Source organism: Artibeus jamaicensis, unplaced genomic scaffold, assembly GCF_021234435.1.
Source record: "Artibeus jamaicensis isolate MK-2021 breed Jamaican fruit bat unplaced genomic scaffold, CSHL_Jam_final contig_415, whole genome shotgun sequence".
Classification (NCBI taxonomy): Eukaryota; Metazoa; Chordata; class Mammalia; order Chiroptera; family Phyllostomidae; genus Artibeus; species Artibeus jamaicensis.
In genome coordinates this window covers 312,500-334,153 of record NW_026521823.1, presented here as the reverse complement: position 1 = coordinate 334,153, position 21,654 = coordinate 312,500, and the positions used below count along the sequence as shown (strand labels likewise).

Genomic DNA, 21,654 nt, shown 5'->3' with positions numbered 1-21,654 from the left:
TAGAAAATGATACTTCACTCCATTTCAGCATGTCTGAAATCCTTAAAAAAAGAGAGTGACAAAATATGATCTTCATTCTTCATTAGAAACTTAGAACACTTGAAGCAAAATAATTTCTAAAGCACAAAGAGGTAAAGAGGTATAATCTTTGAAAAAGATACTCAGTGTTCAAAATTCAAGAATGCAATATTAATACACAATGGCCATTAGGTGAATATATGCAATACAGTGATAGTAAATTAATTTATTTAGTACTTTTTCCATTCCATATCATCAGGAGGATTGATTTCAACTTTCCTTTTACCTACATCGGACCAGTTGGTACTCAAAACTGTACCACCAGACTCCATCTGTAATAAGAAATAAAAATAGATTAATTCTTGGACCACATAATCAAAATAATATTTTTTTCTAAAACTCTTCTAAACACAGATTCCCAAATATAAGCAATGTTTGTCTTAATAAAAACACAAGAGAATATTCTGATTTAACCTTAAGCTTTCCAGAGAAGTTATCGTGTTCTGTAAAATCTGAAAAGGGAACTCTGGAGCAGGCAGGCAGGAGCAGCATGTTCACATATGCAGCACCACTCTCCCTCTGATCAGCACAGAGGTCCATGTGGACAAACTGCCTTTAGATGAGAATAAAACTGGCTTCCAAAGAAAATGCTGATGTAATGTTTTTAATCAAGGACAATAAAAGCCAGGCAGAGTTAACTCTTTCTACATTTGTTGGGTGTAACTGCAAATACATGCAAATTTATGCTAAAAACTTTTTAAAATCAAGGTGCACACACACAGGTATACGAAATGTTTCGGTAAAAAACTGGTTATCTGTGCAGTATTTACTAAATATCCTACCCGCCAATGCTTGCATATTCATAAATAACTTTAAAAATCTTTCTGGACATTTGTTATTCTAATGTAATAAGAATTCATTGAGTTGGATTACAGCAAAAAAGTGTGAACCTAAGCATTTTTAAATAATCAGCTGTGTTAATGGCAAATGTATAAAGTTACATACCCTACCATTACACCGAAACCTCACTATAACCCATGCCCCATTCTCTCTGCCAAGCTCCCTTACATGAGGTACTTTGAATGGGACCCTCTTTACACCCTAGTTATTTTTATGTCTTTAGTTATATGCCAAACACAAGATGTCCCCATATCTGGCTTGCCTTCTTTGACTCTTATCAGAACTCTGGTAGAAATCTGTCTTCTGTATGAGCATAATTACCATAAATATAACACGTATGACATTGTACTGTTCCAACTTTAAGGGTCGGCCTTCTTTCTTTCTTGAATCTGCTTCCCACCATTGGCTACAACTAAAGCTCTTAAAAACCAAGAGCATATTTTACTAATACTTATATCCTAGATCTAAACACAATGGCCCAGCACCTGGTAGGCCTCAAATAAAATACTGAATAAAACTGGATAAGTCTACATAATAAACTACTCTTAAGAGGACTGAAAGAAATAGATTTAGTTTATAATCTGATCATATTCACTGATGAAATTTATTTCCCTTCTCTACAGATTGTTAGTGCAATTTAGCATTTCCCAAATTATTTTGTACATGATGATCTTTTTGTCCCAATTAGGCTAGAAGACCATACATGATAGAGCCTGTTTTGTTTCTTTTGGATTTCCACAAGGAGAGGAGCAACTTTAAGAATATTTCAGATCAATGTTGCCAAACACATGGCTTATTTTATGGGTGTACATGGTTCAATTACAATTAGCAAAGTTTCTGTATGAAAATGGGTGCAGATCCCATAATCTATCCTTGAAATTTCACACACTGCTACTTTCTCTAGCACACTCTTGAAAGTCAATACTGTGACTGGCTGACTTCTTCTGGGAACATGGAGTAAATACACTTTTTCTTATTCTTCCCATTAAGTACAACTAAAACCTTGGACACTGTGTGTGTGATGAACATAAGAATCTAAAAGGTGAAAAGAAGATGACATCAAGAAACAACAAATGGTGAGTTCCCTAGGTTTTCTTTCTACTTTGTATACCCTAGAGTTGGAGCTAAAGAGGCTTGAAATGCCAAAGGATGTGGGGGAAAAAAAGATCAAGTTCTAATAAAAGTTTGATCTCTGTAGCCAAAGGATGAAAAAAATCATAAAGACAGCCTAGGTAGTCAGAAAACTTTTAGACAATAATTGCTCTACTCCAGCTAAACACCAAAGAAAAAGCTGTGGCCCCACCCAAGTGAGCAAAAGCTGAGTGGGGAGCCTAGACTTCCACCCATGCTAGACTATAATGCAGCCACCTCTCCTGCTGCCACAGTCAATGGAAACACGTGGGGAGGCAGAACTCCTACACCCAGCAGTGACAAGGAGGTACCAAATGTTTAAGGAGTTTGAGGAGGCCAAATACCCGTAATAAGGCAGTGCCTTCACTTCCTCTGCAAGACTAATTGTGAGAGAAATCCAACTAAGACAGAGGTTTTAAATAAGATCAAGAGTCCCACTGCTTAACATGAAAACATCCAGGTTTTCTCTGAAAATCACTTGACACTGGTGAAAAACACTGGGCAAAGTACCAATTGCAATTGAAAAAGAGAAAACAATAGATGCTGTTAAAATTATCTGGAAAAGATTTTAAAACAGTCATGGTAAAAATGCTTTAACAAGAAGTTATGCTTTAACAAGAAGTTATACACTTGTTTGAAATAAATGAAAAAGTAGAAAACCTTAACAAAGAAACAAGACATAAAAAACTACATGCAAAATTTTGGAATTAAAAAATGCAACTGAAACAAAAAGGTTAGAGGATGGGCAAGAATAGAGGGGACAGAAAAACAATCAGTGAACTGAAAGAGAACAATATATATCACCAAATCTCAAAGACAGAAAATAAAGATAAAAGGAAGAGAGTCCCTAGGGGTGCATGGGATCTAACAAAATATCTAACATTTGTGTCATCAAGTTCCGGGAAGGAGAGAACAAAGAAGGCAGGTCTGAAAAAGTACTCAATGAAACAATGGCTGAAAATTTCCCAAATTTGAGAAGTGACATAAACCTTGAAATTCAAGAAACTCAGCAATCCCCAATCAATATAAACCCAAAGAAATCCTGCCAAGACAAAGAATTTGTCACAAGCAGATCTACCCTAAAAGAATACCTAAAGCAGGGGTACCCAACCTCGTTAGAGTCTCTAGGCCACAATGGAAGAAAAAGAGTTGTCTTGGGCCACACATTAAATATATAAACACTCCCTTGATGGTGTAGCTCAATGGATTGAGCCTGGGCCTAGGAACCAAAGTGTCAACAGTTTGATTCCCAGTCAGGGCACATGCCTGAGTTGTGGGCCAGGTCCCCAGTAGGGGCACATGAGAGGCAACCGCACACTGATGTTTCCCCTCCTTTCTCCTTCCCTTCTCTCTAAAAATAAATAAAGAAAATCTTTAAAAAAATAAATACACAAACACTAATAAAAACTTATGAATGAAGGTCCACGCATAATTTTCATGATATCTGTCATCACAGATAAGCGAAAAACTCCTCACATAATAACCCTGATTATGCAAGAGGTCTATTTGATAATCTTTTTAAATTGTCAAACAGGCCCCAAGTTTTTGATCATTAATATAGAAAATGTACATATCTAGGTAATAAAACATCACTTTTTTCTTCTTAGTATTTTTTATCATAAAAGGGCAACATAAAACTAGTGTGGGACATCTGACAATGTCTTTGAGAAATCAGTGCATCAATATCTGGTTTGAGAGAAGTAGTTCCAATTCTCAGTGAGTTCTCAAGGTGCTCATCACATATTTTGGTTCCAATTTTACTCTTAATGTGTTTCATTCTTGAAAATAATTGCTCTCAAATGTAGATGTTGCCAATAGCGATGACATGAGTAAGGTGTGATTGTGAAGTAAGGAATATTTGTCTCTGGGAGGACAGGACCTGTAACATAAAAGTCCAGTAAAGAGGCATGATCAAATTTTTCTTTAATCTGAATCCCAGGTTGCAGGTCTATGCATTCCATTTGAAAATTGGCAGGTAACATATTTATGCACACTGAAAATGGAGTTGCGAACAAAGCAAAATGTTATTTTCCTGGAAATCTTGAAATCTGTTTTCAAATTCTTCTATCAAATGGAAAAGCAAGGCTGAAATTTTTTTGCTATTCACAGGACTGTGTTTAGCCAATGTGTTGAAATGCATAAAATTGTTTGCCTTAATTTGAGCTTGCCATAATTTCAGTTTCATTTTGAACACAGTTATGGTTTGAAACATGGTATTGGTTAAGTTGGTTTTAACTTTGAAGATGCATGTTTAACTTATTTAAACGAGCAGTGAAATCCACTAAAAACGCTGAATCTCTGACCTAGTTCCCATCACCAAGTTCCGGCTCAAATTTGTTTTTTGATACCATAAACAACTTGATAATAAAAACGACTCACAAATCATAAAGCCTTTGCAATATTTGGCCTCAACTTAACCACCTTCCTTCCGAAAAGTAAATGATGTTGCCACAGTCAACATCCATACTTTTAAGGAATTTCTGGAATAGGTGATGATTCAATCTTATGGCTCTTTGAAATTCACAGTCTTGATGGTGATTTGCATTATGTTATCCATTCTGAATGCTTTTATGCTTGAATTTTCTTGATGTACTATGCAATGGTACTTCATTAAACATGACTTTTGGGCTACAACTGCATCATCTCCTATTAATTTTACAAGTCCTCTCTCTTTTACCTACCATCACCGGGGCACCATCAGTAACTATACCAGATATGTTGACAAAGAAAATCACTTTAACATTTCTTTTGCTACTTCATATAAATCTCTTGATTTAGTTGTGTCTTTTAATGACACTAAGGAAGCAGTTTCTTCAGTGACATTATATTTGTCACTAGTACCTCCAATAAAAACAACTTGAAGACCTTTAGCCAAGATGGAGACATAAGCAGATACATTTTGCCTCCTCACACAACCAAAAGGACAATAACAAATTTAAAAACTAAAAAATAGCCAGCACTGCCAGAAAATTGAACTGTACAGTCCAACAACTAAGGAGCTGAAGAAGAAACAGTCATCCAGACCTGTAGGAGGGGCTGAGAAGACTCACAGCAAAGTGGTGGCTGGTGGACTGGGTGGTCCCACATTTGTGCACACAAACTGGAAGGAACAACTGGGAAATGAGAAAGACCGTGGAACCCAGAGTTCCAGTGCAGGAAAGTAAAGCCTCAAAACTTGACTGAAAAAAATCTGTGGGGGTTGCCATGACAGGAGAAACTCCCAGCCTCATAGGAGAGTTCACTGGAGAGATCCACAGGGTCCTAGAATGTACGCGAAACCACTCACCTGGGAATGAGCACCAGAAGGGCGCATTTGCTTGTGGGCAGCAGCAGAAGTGACAGAAAGCCAACAGAGAAATGGGCAAGCAGTATTTTCCCCTCTCAGACCCCCACCCCATATACAGTGCCACAACACGGCTACGTGAGTTGCCCCACCCTGGGGAATACCTAAGGCTCCTCCTCTCTGTACTACGTAACAGGTGCTCCAAGACTAAATAAATAAATAAATAAATAAATAAATAAATAAATAAATAGGGGTGTGTGTGTGTGTGTGTGTGTGTGTGTGTGTGTGTGGCCCAAATGAAGAACAGACCAAAGCTCCAGAAAAAATAGAACTAAGTGATGAAGAGACAGTCACCCTATCAGATGCAGAGTTCAAACACTGGTAAGCAGGATGTTCACAGAAATGGTGGAGTATAGTCCCAAAATAGAGGAAAATGAGAAAGCTATGAAAAGTGAAATAAAGGGAACCCAAAGCAAAGAACACCAGCACTCAAATCAATGATTTGGAGAAGAAAAAAAAGAAACATTTAACCAGAACGAAATGAAGAAACAAAAATTCAAAAAAATGAGGAGAGGCTTAGGAACCTCTGGGACAACCTTAAATGTTCCAACATCCAAATCATATGGTTGTGAGAAGGAGAAGAGGAAGAGCAAGAAATGGAAAACATATCTGAAAACACAATGAAGAACTTCCCCAATCTGACAAAGGAATTAGACTTTCAAGAAGTCCAGGAAGGAGTCCCAAAGTAGTGGACCCAAGAAAGTACACACCAAGGCACATAATAAATATCGCCAAGATGAAAGATAACGAATCTTAAAAGCAGGAAGAGAAAAGGAGACAGTTACCTACAAAGGAATGTCCATAGACTATCAGCTGATTTCTCAAAAGGAACCTTGCAAGTAAGAGGGAGCTGGAAAGAAGTATTCAAAGTCATGAAAGGCAAGGACCTATATCCAAGATCACTCTACTCTATCCAGCAAAGCTATCATTTAGAATGGAAGGGCAGGTAAAGTGCTTCCCAGATAAGATCAAGATGAAAAAGGTCATCATTACCAAGCTCTTACTTATTATATGAAACATTCAAGGGACTTATCTAAGAAAAAGAAGATCAAAACTACGATCAGTAAAGTTACAACAAACTCACAACTATCAACAACTGACCCTAAAAAATGACAAGAAAAACTAAGCAAACAACTAGAATGGGAACAGAATCACAGAAATGGAGATCATGTGGAGGGTTATCAGTGGGGAAGGAGATGAGGAGAATGGGGGGGGGTAGAGAGAATAAGACGCATAAATGGTAAGTACAAAATAGAAGGAGGTTAAGGATAGCATGGGAAATGTAGAAGCCAAGAACTTATATGCATGACCCATGGACATGACATGAACTAAGGTGGGGGAATGATGTAGGGGATGGTACAGGGCAGAGGGGAATAAAAGGGAGGAAATAAATGGAACTGTAATAGAATAAACAATAAAATATATTTTTTAAAAAAGACAAGTTGAGCCATATCTGTAGCATCAGTGCTATCATCCATCGCCAAAGCATAAAAATTTAAAATGAGCAGCTTTACTCTCCAAACTTCAATTAATTTTCCAATTTCTTCGACTCGCCTGGCCATAGTCTGGCATAACAAATTGCTTTTAGAAATATCATCCCCCCCTTTTCCAGGGCAAATTATATCTGCCACACTTTCTGTACATTGCTTAATAAACTCAACATCAGTAAATGATTTTGATTTTTTTGCTATTAAATATGCTGCCACACGACTAGCTTTTACAGTGGAATGCACCTGAATTGTAACTTTTTGAAAAAATTTTTGTTCAGAAGAGACTTTTTTGTCCTTGTGACACAATCCTTCATACATACTGAATTTGGCAGTATGTTTTTACACATAATGCATTTCAAATCATGGTCTCTGAAAACTCGCACAAATTCCCTTACAAATTAATAAGCACAGTGCCTTACTTTCTGCCTCGACAAAAACCTAGTCATATGTCTACTTTTCATTCAATAATCTTCCTTCACCCATAATTTCTTTTTAAGGGTTGTTTTTTCTTTTGAGACACTGTAAGAAGTGATGTGTGAGGTGACACCAAGGTGTAGAAGTACCTTTAATATTCAAGTAAGAATGCTTACCTGACTTATAAGTAACATTAAATGCCTAATGCTGCAACGGTAGGTTGAAATATTGATAATCACTGTCCCAACTTTATGCTATCTAAAGAAACTCACATTAGGTATGACATAAGCTGGTTGAAAGTAAAAGGATGAAACAAGATATACTGTGCAAAAACTAGTCAAAATAGAAAAAATAGGCTATATTAATATCAACAAAAATTGCCAGAGAATGACATTATGTAATTATGTAAAAGACTAACCAACCCATCATGAAGACAAAGTAATCCTAAATGGCTATTAAACATAGCTAGAAAAACATATAAAGCAAAAATTGACAAAACTTAAAGGAAAAACAGAAAAATCCATGAGACCCTCTCTCAATAACTGATAGAATAAGAGAGAAAATCAGCAATGATATAGAGGAATTCAATAAAAATATCAACCAAAAGGACCTAATTGGTATTTATAGAACACTCCACTGAACAGCAGAATACATTCTTCTCAGGTAAAAGTTTAATTAAGACAAATCAAATCCTAGGCAATAAAACAGTGTCAACGGAGTTAAAAGAAAGTAAATCATATGGCACACACTCACAAACAAAAATGGAATATAATTAAAAATTAGTAATAGAAAGACAGCAAGAATATTGCCAAACACTTAGAAAATATACAACATATCAGACAACATATAAGCAGTCTCCAACCTTTTTAACGCTAGGGACCAGTTTCATGGAAGACAATTTTTCCACACACCAGAGATGGTGGGGGGATGGTTTCAGGATGATTCAAGCGTATTACATTCAAGCTCACCTCTTGCTGTGCAGCCTGATTCCTAACAAGCCTGGACTAGTACCTGTTCTCCGCCCTAAGGCTGGAGATGCCTGATCTAAACAATGAATGAGACAATGACGTCTCAAATGAAATAAAAATATATACTGAATTGATAAAATAAAAATATAACATCAAAACTTGTGAGAAACAGTCAAAACCCTCAGAGAGGGAAATTTACAGCATAAACCTACACAAAAGAGAAGGGTCAAATCAACAATCTAAGCTCACATCTGTAGAACCCAGGAAAAAAATAACAAAATAAATCCAAATCAAGCAGAAGAAAATGATGAAAAACAATAATGATTAAAATTTAAAAATATATAGGGAAAAGAAGTTTTTAGCATAAATAAAGAGCTGATTCTTTGGAAAAATCAATAAAGTTGGCAAGCCTCTAGCAAGCTTGACGAAGGAAAATAAAGAGAAAGAGAATACACAAATCACCATTATAGGAATGAAAGAATGTATCACCAGAGATCCTGCAGACATCAAAATGATAACAAGGGAATAGTCCCAACACTAACAACTTACACAACACAGACCAAGTCCTCAAAACACAAACTACCCCTAGTTACTCAATATGAAACAAGTGGCCCAATATGCTCTTAGGATAATTAAAATAATAATTTAACACCCCCCCCCAAGAAATGAGTAAGTCCAGATGGTATCATCAATTTAAAGAATGTTTAAAGGACGAATACCTCCAATTCTACACAAGGTCTTCCAAAAAACAGAATATGAAGCACTTCCCAATTCCTTTTATAAACTTAGTATTACCCTGACACCAAAACCAGACAGAGTACCAAAAAAAAGAATACTACTGACAAATATGCCTCATGAATATAGACACAAAACCCCTCAACAAAGTACTTTAAAATATAATTGAGTAATATATAAAAAAGAGGTATACATTAGGAAAAAGTGGTGTTTATTCCAGGGATGCCAGGTTGGTTCAACAGTAGAAATCAATCATATTTATTATAATAAGTCACCAATGTAAAACAGGCTAAAGAAGAAAAGTCACATAATTATATAGATCAATGAGGACAAAGCATTCCATTAAGTCAACAGACACTCATGATAAAAATCTCAGTAAAAAAATAGGAAGAGAGCAGAACTTTCATTTGACTGAGTATCTACAAAATACCTATAACTAACATACTTAATGGTGAAAGACTGATTTTCCCTTAAGATGGGGATGTCCACGCTCACCTCTCTTATTCAATACAATGCTAGAAGTTCCAGTCAGTTCAATACAACAATAAAAGAAGATAAAATGCAAACATATCAGAAAGAAAAAGAAGAAAACTATCCATATTTGAAGATATGATATAGAAAATAGAAGGAATCTATTTTTGAATCACAAAGAATCTACCAGAAAATCTCCTAACACTAGTAAGTTAAAAAAACTCACAGAATATAAGATAAACATTTAAAAACACCAACTGTATTTCTAGGTATTAACAGCAAACCAATATTAAATATATAAATAATTTATAATCACTCAGAAAAAGAATTAAATACTTAGGTATATCTAGCAAAACATGCACAGGATTTACATGCTAAAAACTGCACAATGCTGATCTGAGGAATCAAAGAAGACCTAAACAAACAGGTTAGAAAATTCAACACAGCCAAGATGTCAATCTCTCCAAATTAATATATAGTTCAATACAATTCCCAACATGATTGTTATATATAGACAAAATATTCTAAAATTTATATTCAAAGGTAAAGAAACTAGAATAAAAAATGTCAAAAATAAATTAAATAGGAATAATGAATCTGCCCAATTTCAACATTTATATAACTTCAGTAACTAAGACTGTGGTGTCCCCTTGTTAGGGGACAGACCTATAGACCAATGAAACAGGACACCCAGAAACAGACTCACACAAAAGTACTCAACTGATTTTTGAGGAAGGTAAAAAGTTATTCAATGAAAAGGAAGAATGAAAAACAAGACATGGAGTGTTAATAAATAACCTTTAATAACATGTTATTAAATAATAAATGAGTCAACAATGACATCAAAGAAGAAATCAAAAGATAGCTTGAAACAAATGAAAATAAGGACACACATCCAAAACCTGTGGGAGACTGGGAAAGCAATCCTAAGAGGGAAATTCATAGCATCTCAGACAGGCCTATCTCAAAAAAACAAGAAAAAGTTCAAATAAATGATCTATCTTTACACTTAAAAGAACCTGAAAAACAAACAAAGCCCAAAGTGAGTAGAAGGAAGGAAATAATAAAGATCCGAGTGGAAATAAATGAAATAGAGTCTAAAAAAAAAGATACAAAAGATCAATGAATACAAGAACTGGTTCTTTGAAAACATAAACAAGATTGACAAACCTTTAACCAGACTCATCAAGAAGAAAAGAGAAAGGAACCAAATAAATAAAATCAGAAATAGAAAAGGAGAAATAAAAACTGACACCAAAAAATACAAAGGATTATAAGAAAATATGAGGAACAACCACAGGCCAACAAACTTCACAATTGGACAAAATTGGATAAATTCCTAGAAACATACAATTTTCCAAAACTAACTCAGGAAGAAGCAAAGAATCTGTTAAATAGATTACACCTAGTAAAATGGAAGCAACAATCAAAAAACTCCCAAAAAACAAACAAACATTCTGAGAACTAACACCTCTCCTCAAGATATTTCATAAAATTCAAGAGGAGGAAAGGCTAAACTCATTTTATAAGTCCAGCATTATTCTGATTCCAAAGCCAGATGAAGACACTACAAAAAAAAATTATAGGGCAACATCCCTGATGAACATAGATGCTAAAATCCTCAACAACATATTAGCAAATCAAATACAGTAATCCATCAAAGAGATCATACACCACAATCAAGTGGGATTTATTCTGGAAATGCAAGGTTGGTACAATATTCACTAACCAATAAATGTGATTCACCACATAAACAAAATGAAGGATAAAAACCACATGATCAAATCAACAGATGCAGAAAAAGCATTTCATAAAATCCAACAACCATTTATGATAAAAACTCTCAGCAAAGTGAATTAAATGGAACATATCTAAACATAATAAAGGCCATATATGACAAACTGATGGCATCATACTCAATGGACAAAAACTGTCCCCTAAAATCAGGAACAAGACAGGAATGTCTGCTTTCACTTCTCTTGTTCAATATAATACTGGAAGTCCTAGCCACAGCAATCAGACAAGAAGAAAAAATAACAGGCATTCAAGTTGGAAAGGAAAAAGTGAAACTGTCTTTATTTGTAGATGACATGATGCTGTACACAGAGAAACTCAAAGATTCCACCAAGAGACTAGTAAAACTGATAAAGGAATTCAGCAAAGGAGGAGGACACAAAATTAATATCCAGGAATCAGCTGCATTTTTATGTGTGAACTAAATCATCAGTGAATTAACAGAAAGGGAAATTAAGAAAACAGTCCCATTCACAACTGCCTCAAAAAGACTAAAATACCTAGGAAAAAACCTAACCAAGGATATAAGACCTGTACTCAGAAAATTACAAGACATTGAAAAAAAAAATTGAAGATAGGTGAAAGTGGAAGCACATACCACATTCATGGATAGAAAGAATTAACATCATTAAAATGTCCAGACTACCGAAAGCAATCTATACATTAAACATAATTCCTATCAAGATTCCAATGACATATTTCACAGAACTAAAGCAAATATTTCAAAAACTTATATGGAACCACAAAAGGCCCCCCACAGCAATAGAGATAGATCCTGAGAAAGAAAAACAAAGCTGAAGGAATCACACTGCCTAATATCAAACTATAAGGCCACAGTAATCAAAAGAGCATGGTACTGGCCCTGGGGGTGTCACTCAGTGGACTGAGTGCTGGCCTGCAAACCAAAAGGTTGCCAGTTGGATTCCCAGCCAGGGCACACACTTGGGTTGTAGGCCAGGTCCCCAGTAGGGGGCTTGTGAGAGGCAACCACACATTGATATTTCTCTTCCTTTCTTTCTCCCTCTCTCTAAAAATAAATAAATGAAATCTTAAAAACAAAACAAAACAGCATGATACTGGCATAAAAACAGACACATAGATCACTGGATCAGAATAGAGAGCCCAGAAATAAACCCACACCTTTATGGTCAATTAATATTCAACAGAGGAAGCAAGTACATGCAATAGGCTAAAGATAGTTTCTTCAATAGTGTTGGGAACACTGGACAGATGTGCAGAAAAATGAAACTAGACCTTCTCACAGCACACATAAGAATAAATTCAAAATGGATCAAAGACTCAAATGTAAGGCCTGAAACCATAGAAATCTTAGAAGAAAACATAGGCAGCAAAATCTTGGACATTGCTCTTAGCAATTTTTATCAGATATATGGCCCTAGTCAAGTAAAACAAAATAAATAAATAAATAAATAAATAAATGAATAAATACACCTAACTGGGACTACACCTAACTAAAGTGTTTTTACACAGAAAAGAAAAACATCAACAAAATAAAAAGACAACCTACAGAATGGGAGAATATTTTTGCTGATACATCTGATAAGGGGTTAATATCCAACATTTATAAAGAACTTATAATACTCACCACCAAGAAAACAAACAACCCAATTAAAAAGTGGACAAAGGACCTGAACAGACACTTCTCCAAGGACATACTGATGGACACCAGTCACATGAAAAGATGGTTAACATCGTTCATCATCAGAAAAATGCAAATTAAAACCACAATGAGCTATATCTCAAACCTGTCAGAACAGCTATCACCAATAAATCAACAAACAAGTGTTGGCGAGGATGTGGAGAAAGGGGAAGCCTTTTGCACTGCTGGTGGGAATGCAGATTGGCGCAGCCACTACAGAAAACCATATGCAGTTTCCTCAAAAAATTAAAAATGGAACTGCCTATGACCCAGCAATTCCACTTCTGGGAAGATATTCAAAGAAACCCAAACACTAATCCAAAAGAACATAAGCATCCTTATGTTCACTGCAGTGTTATTTATAATCAGCAAGATAAGGAAGCAGTCCAAGTGCCCATCAATAGATGAGTGAATAAAACAAGCATGGGACATTTACACAATAGAATACTACTCAGCTGTAAAAAAGAAGAAAATTTTACTCTTTGCAATGACAGTATGATGCACCTGAAGAACATTATGCTAAGTGAAATAAGCTATTCTGAGAAAGACAAATAATACATGATTTCACTCATATGTGGAATTTAATGAACAAACTGAAACTGAATAAGGAGAAACGAGGATAGACTCATAGATGGAGAGCAAGATGACAGCTGGGGTCGGGTGAGGTTATGGAGGTCAGGTGATAGAGGAATTGAGGAAAAACGGCTTCACAGATGTGGACGACAGTGCAGCCACTGCTGGGGAAAGGGACATATAAACGGATGAAATGGTAATGGAAAAAAAATACAATAAAGATTAAAATTTTAAAATAAGGACAATCTTTTCAACAAATGCAGCAACTGAATATACATAAGCTGTAACAAACAAAACCCCTCAATATGTCTCACACTTTATAGAAAAACTAACTCAAAATGGATCATGGACTTAAATGTAATAAGTAAAAATACAAAGCTTTTATGAAAAGAAATGTTGAAAATATCTTTGAGATCTATGAATAGAAGAGTTTTATACTTGACACTGAAAGCACAATCCATTGAAAACTGATAAATTAATATTCATCAAAATTAATTACTCTGGATCTGCAAAAGAACATTAAGGAAATGATAAGACATGCTATACAGCCTGTGAGAAAATATTTGCAAACTACACACCTGACAATTATTTGCCAGATTAGTGGCTGCCAAGGGTTAAGGAAGGACAGGAGTGAGAAGGACGTGGGTACAGCTGTAAAATGACCAGGAGGGATCCTGTGGCAAAAGCAATGTCCTGTATCTTGTGTATCGTGCTTGTAATACTGTACTACAGTTTTGTAAAATGCTTCCACAGCAAATTATAAAGGAATCGAGGAATCTCCCATTTCTTACAACTGCATGTAAATCTGTAACTATCTCAAAGTTTAAATTAAAACAAAATATTTTAAGTCAACAGTGGAAAACACAATCATGACCAATTATCACATGGTAACTTATATGGAATATCTAAACCTCCAATACACTAACTAAATATTAATTTTAATCATCAAATGTTAATTTTAACTTTCTACTATAAATGCCCTAAGAAAGTAGTATTTTCTGAGCTACTGGTAAAAATCAAATGATTACATTTTCAAGCAAAATAATCTTCGTAGTTCTATAGTGATGACCTGTCACAAAATTTTATTAGTCAATAGAGAAATTATTAACAAACTAATGAATAATTAATATGAACCTTCACTTGCCAAACACCGCTCTGGAAGTTTCCCTTTGTGTTATCTCTGACATTGAGACTATATATGATAGTAGAAAGTAAACAATGAAAGCTCATTCAGCTATTGTGATAAATCCAACTAAAATAACTTTCACCCACTGTAACCTTGGTATTTCTTAAGCCATTTCAGTTTTAACTCAATAATAAAAAAAAATTTGGCATTACTTGTTTCTTATATCCTCCACAAGTATCCAACTTCAATAATTACTCTAAGTTTAGAGCAAGAAGAAATGTTCAGACAATGCTTATTCTAAAAGGTCTCCTTCCAAAACTTCTGAAATTTACTATCATGATGTATATTTTTAAAGTTCATGTTCTTACAAATGATTTGTTCATGGCACGCTTCACTTCATCAGAGCCATCTGAATAGATCTGCTGAAATAGTTTGTTTAAAGCTGCATCTCCCTCCAACTTCTCATTCTTTTCTTCTTCTTTGATCTCTCCAACCAATTTATCCCAATTTCTTGTATAATGAGATGATGATGGATATAGGTTCTTTACATCTATGGAGTAAAAAGAAATGATTAATCAACGTGTTGATTATGCCAAGAATATATAAACTTTGTGACCTTGGTATAGAACACCTTAACAAGTAATAGGTGATTGAATTTCATGTTTGAAGTAAGTATCTTTCTGATATACACATCAGTAATTAAATTTACACTTCTAAAAACTGAATCAACATAATGTAAAATCGAGGACTTTCTTTTGAACTCAATAAAGTGTAAACTTTTGGTACATTATGCAAAATTAGATTAAAAACAGATTTATGTAATAGGGGAAACTCAGTGAGAAGTATACAGAAACTTTTATATTTACAGAAAGTTGTAAAGATAGTATAAATAATTCTAAAATTAGTGTTTTTAAAAAGTTGCTACATGAAATTTTTCTTATAAACAATATTTTAAGGTTAAAAATATGATTTTTTTCTGAGGTATTTATGTATCTTTCAGAGTAGAAATAAACTGAAAATATAAATAATTATCCATGCCATTTGGCAGTGAGTTAAGACTTTATATTCTCTCCCCACATCAGAAATATTAGATTACTTCAACAGGAGATAAAAAGGAATTCCTGAATGTTGAACAACACTACATGGGGTAACCTAAAGTTTAATGCCCACAGCATGCACACATAGCAAACAAATGGAGACTGTTCACACCCAGAGAGACTACTAGCCCAGGGACTCAGGGCACTGTCAAGGCTGCCCCAAAGACCAAAGGAACAAGATCTTGGCACACAAACGAACTAAAAGTAACTAAGCTGCCTAGCAGGTATAAGAGCAATTCTGTTCACTGACCAATGGAAATATAATGCAAACCACAATATGAGCCACATACATAATTTTGAAATTTCTAGTAGCCACCTCACTGGAATCAGGTGAAATGTATTTTAATAACATACTTCATTTAACCTAATATATATTCAAAATAGTATCATTTCAATATGAAAAAAATGAAATGTGTTTTATACTTATAGTACATCTCAATTCAGGCTAGTCTTATTTCAAATGCTCAACAGGTACATGAGGTAATAGGTTAATGCTAGCACCTACTATATTGGACAACACAGCTACTAAAGAGCTTTAAAAAAACCTGATTCAAAGATTCACTATCAATATTTTAAGACATATTAATGCTAACCTAAATGTTCTTTAACAACTGCCTCTCTGTATCTCCTTCCTCAAAATAGCTGAGAAACTGGTAACTGTTCATTCTGTTTTTCCATCCTTTCTCTTCATTTATAAAGCAACTTTCTCCCCGCCTACCTTCACCTCAAAACAAAACCACAACCACATAGTTTTGTTCAGGGCAAACATACTATTTCCCAAATCCTACCCACCCTTCCTCTGATAGTAATCTCATCTCTGTACATTATCACTAGTAGCCAAAGGAAATTTTTTTTAAATTGCTGTGAAAATTAAAAGCCTAGGAAATATGGGTTTAATTAATCCTAATGCAGACTCCCCAGAAGGATGGGAGCACATCCTTCTAATCTCCACTGCCCAGATACGTTAACCAATGTGTCCTTATCTGCAGTCTGCAGCTTGCAGCACACAGGAATCTGACAAGCATATTAATTCCTTACAAAAATATAACAGGACAGGAGGAATAGCATCTTTATGAATATGCAAATCAATGACTTCAGAAAAAGTTTGTAAAACTAAAAAAACCTTTACAGTTGATCTCAGAAAAATTTTAACACCTACAGACAGTAGATGAATTACCAAGATGAATAACCTAACTTCTTTGCTCATTCATTATAATATCAAATAACTGCAAAGATATTCATGTCAGGAGAGACTTTCCACTGTTAGAAAGAAAATGCAGCAACAAGCAGTAGAGAAAAAAAAAAAAAAAAAGATTAACAGAAAAATCAGGTCCGGGCTCTGAAGACCTGCATTTAGCCCTAGACAATAAAAAATACCAGGTGATTTTAAGCAAGTTGCTTAACCTTCCTGAGCTTATAAAACAGGAAGAATAATACTAGACTGCCCACTATACAGGGCTGTTCTTAGAATTAAATGAGATATCACATTTAAAGTGTTTTTTTTTTTTAACAAATACTTTAAGCTATATCTAAACCTCAGCCCAAAAATCTCTGGGAGTCAGCCCCAATAGAAACGCATAACATCTTTACTATGACTTTCAAATAAAACAGGAAGAACCTTAATTAAAGATCTTAAATACCAACTTGAGACTTAATTCTTAATTATCCAACCCAAATTTCATTCTTAAAAATTATCTGCTGGTGTTGGTTTCCTGGTTTTGCTAATTATTCTATAGCTTAGTTATAATATTATCATTCAGGGAAGCTAGGTAAAAAGTACATGGGAACTCTTTCTGCAACTTCTATGAGAATATAAAATTAAGTCAAAATAAAAATAGTAAAAATGAATAATCTATTTGCTAACTTACTGTTTCTAAAAGATGCCATAAGGAAATGTGTTTTTTGTTACAGAAGCAGTGAAAAATCTGAAATTAGCTAGAACATAGTATTACCTCATTTTAATAATCAAATCATTAACTCTAATCAAAAAGATATTTCTCTCCACTCATTTGTTTACAGCCATTGCAGTAAAATATAGTCTTAGGTTATAGTTTTAAGAGTATTCTACAGATTAATTTCCCATTAGAAACACCAGCCTATTGCATATGCTTATTTAGTATTGACCTCAACATAAAGTAGTCTGTCCCTTAAAGGTTTAAACATGTCAACCCTAGTTTTCTACTGTTCTCCTAGACTTTCCTTAGGCATTCATTAACTGTTTGCTTCCACCTTGGTATTAACAACATAGTGAAATGGAGAGATCCTTAGTGAAGCCCCGAAATTCCAGGAAGTAAGAGTTGACAGTATCAGAATAGAAGTGAATAAATAAGAAGGGAGAAGGAAGAGGGGGAAATGTATCAGTAAACCACTAATTCACTTAATACCCAAAAAGCAGCAATAGGAAAAGCCAACACAAAAAACCAAACCACTCTTAACTGATGTCATAAAGTGACATGGTACACAATTCTAATTCCCTATGGGCTTTTCCTGCCATTCATTTGTACTCCTAAGAGTTTAAGTCAGAACATTCAAAAGAAATGCTAATTTGTATTCATTACAGAGCAATCTTATACTGGATGTATCTTGTATTGGGAACATAAATAATCAAAGCAGAAAGAACGCTCATTACTAATTTCAACTATGTAACACAATTTGAATGTAAAGCTCATCAAGGCCAGAAAACAAACCTGCGATGAACTGTTTTGGCTTAGGCACATCTTCTTGCCCCTCTAGCTTTTCCCATCTCACAGCCTCTGGCTTTTTCATTTTAATTTCAATCTGGAGGAAACACCAAACAAAATCCATTATTAATGTAAAACAGACACAAAAAAATGCTATTTTCTTAAGTCATCAAAGTTTTATTAGAATTAATAGTGTCCTTGGGAGTTTCCTTAGATTATACAAGGTTAAATTTGAAGACTTTTGAAACATTTATTTTTACTTAAAAGCCCTTCAAAAACATACACACATTATAAACTACAATTAAGAAGAGTCTTGAAATCCTTACGCTTTTTTCCTTCTAAAGCAGTGTTTTCAACCAGGAGTGATAATGACCCCCAAGAGACATATGGAGACACTACTGTAATGGAGACACTGCTGGTTGTCACACAACTGGGGTGGGGATGAGGAGTGCTACTGCCATCTAGTGAGGAGAGACTAGGCAGTGCTACTGAACACCCTAAACCATACAACACATACCCTCACAACAATTATGCAGCCCAAAAGGGCAACAGTACCCCCATCAAGAAACCTTGCCCTAAACAAATTACTGAATTTGCATATACATTAACCAGTTTTAAAATAAACTCACTGCACTGAACAAAAAATAATACAATTAATACTAACATTTCCACAATTATTTGCTCAATAGTTATTAAACACTCACTATGAGCAAGGGATGTGGGGAATTTTTTAATATTCAAGACATGTCCTTGACCATTGGGAGGTATGTGATACACTTCAAAGTTATTCAAAAGGCAAATAAATGTTCTAAAAGCTCAGGAGACATCACACCTAGATGTGAATAGGTAAGGTTTCAGGGTACCTGTGAAGAGCTGGGAGAGGAATGGGCATCAACTCTGGTAGACAGGGTAGGTCTCCAGAAACAAAAGTAATAGCCTAAAACTGGAGTCATGAGGTGTGAAAGAAAAGAGTGTGCATCAGGGAGTAGAGGAGACTAATTTGCCTCAAGTCCAGGATTTATGTTAGAGAAATGAAAAATACAGATGGAAATAAAAGGTGTAAGGTGGACTGAACAGCTTCTGAATGCTAAACCAAGGTCACTTGTTAAAATGTTAACAGCATTCTAAAAGCATCTTTTACTTTAAATTAGCAATTACTGGTAATCTTTCTACAACCTGCATTTAGTGAGAGAATCCTTAAAATTAGCATTTTAAAATATCTTAACAAAACACTTGTATAAAAACAGGGTATACAGAAACACTATCCTTAACTAACCTCCACCACAGGGCACCCTACATTCGCACCTTATGTTCCCATGCTAAGCACTTAGTATCTATAAAAAGTTCCTTGTTATACCTGAAGAGCAGCATACACTAGCACTGGCATCTACTGAAGCCATTACAACCTGAATAATTGTGTAGTATGAACAAAGAGGCCTTTATAAAGCTAAAGCCAAAACTCTTAGTAACAATCTGTTTCAACTGAGAGACAATGACCCGAACCTGAAATTATACTTAATCCATTTATTAAAACGGCTGCACAAAATAAAACCATTTCAAGAAGCTTTTTTGAAAAGGTAAAAACGGGTGAGGATACACTAATTTTCTACGAGTTCCTTTTTATACCTACTTCACTTCTGATGCTTTAAAAATGAAGTGTAAGTCTTTATTCTGGCAAATACTTCTAGAAACCACCAGTTCAATTTCAGGTTATCTTTACTACAATCATCAATAAGCCATTCTATTTTCATTTAAGTCAAAAATAATTTAAAAGTTAACTTAAAGCTTTGGTATTTTGCTTGAATGTGGTTCTTATATGAACAGGGAAGGCTTTCAAAGCATAATTTCCCAAAGCAGTATGCACAGGTTAGTAATAAGTGTGCTGGATTGTCAGTTTTCAATATTATGTGTACTAACCCTCTAAGGTCTCCTTTGCACAGTAGAGTGTTTAATTTTTTCCAGTGAAAGAAACTTCAGACTTAGAGAAGCCATTATACTTATCAGGTCTTGGCATCCAAACATCTCCTTCTTAATAAATGCTATATAAGCTCCCACTTAATGCTACACATTTGACAGGGAAGGGATCTTTTCCAGACACTAGAAAGCTGTGTTTACTAGTAAACTATTCTTTTCTAGCAAGCTTTCAAGAACTACCTGTTTCAAGATGGTAGTTATGTAATAGTGTGCAGGGGGGGGATAGGGATTTGGAATGGGGTCCAGAACTCAAGGTGTCCAGGAATATATTAGGATGTCCTCACTCCTTCCCCCTAACACAGGTGTGGGGAAGGGACAAAAGGAGCTGGATCATGCAGGGCTGTTTCCTACAGCCACAGCTTTGCAGCTAACCTCTGGCATGGTCATTTAACACATCTATAACCTTTAACTGGGTGCATAAATATGTTAAATAGCTATGGCTATGCTTTGAGCCAGGGAGAAGGGAGTGACTTCTACCCATGTAACTAGGTGGCAGGTCTCCCAAGTTACAGTGCCTGTGTGAGAGCTTGGACAAGACTGGCTCCACACCATGGGGCCACGCCTGCCCAGACCCACTATGGCAGCCCACTAAAGCTGGAAGGATACGAGAGTGCTGGCAAGTGTAGCTGATTGTGGGTAGAGTCGGAAATGGGGCTGCAAAGGATTGGCACAGGGATTTAAACCCAGACTCTGCAGCCAATAAAGAGAGCCACATGCAGCTTTGGTAGGAGATCAAACGGCCGTGGCAGTGCAGGAGCAGCTGCAGCAGTGCAGGGGGAGAGCCACGTGCTTCTGGCAGAGTGGGGACCCCTGCAGCCATGTGAAGGAGAGAACCACTCAGCTTTGCCAGAGTGTGAACTCCTGCAGCTTGGGTGGAAAGAATCACCGTGGGGCTTTAGCAGAGAACCTCCACTCAGCATTGGCAGAGTGGCAACCCCTGCCCCCTCCCAACAGCTATGGTGGAGAGAAGAACCACATGGTTTTGGCCAAAGTGGGGACCGCCACAGCTTTGGTAGGAGGACCATGCTTTTGGGGTGCTTCCTTTGGCAACATGGCCTGGGAAGCAGGAGAGACTTTGCCGAGAAGAAGGGTGAAAGAATTCTTGCCAGTAGGCCCTGAGCAGGTGTCACATGGCTTTGGATTAGAGATCCTGCCTGGAGGGCAACACAGCTGATGGTGCCAGCGGCCTGAATCATGGGGCCTACTTATTTTCCTGAGTTACAGTACCCCAAATTAGGGCAGGGGGGTAAGGAAGCACTGTGGGCATTTGTGGCTATCC

General features: G+C 35.7%; 1 protein-coding gene across 1 annotated transcript in view; it reads right to left on the bottom strand.

Annotated features, from left to right (window-relative positions):
• Positions 1-229: 229 nt before the first annotated feature.
• SUGT1 (SGT1 homolog, MIS12 kinetochore complex assembly cochaperone) overlaps positions 230-21,654 on the bottom strand; it is a 53,057-nt gene continuing 31,632 nt past the window's right edge. The window contains exons 11-13 of the mRNA XM_037141247.2: positions 18,408-18,498; positions 14,992-15,173; positions 230-350 (exon numbers count right to left, since the gene is read on the bottom strand). Coding sequence (XP_036997142.2) covers positions 249-350; positions 14,992-15,173; positions 18,408-18,498 — 375 coding nt within the window. The 3' untranslated portion in view covers positions 230-248. The remainder of the gene's footprint in view (positions 351-14,991; positions 15,174-18,407; positions 18,499-21,654) is intronic.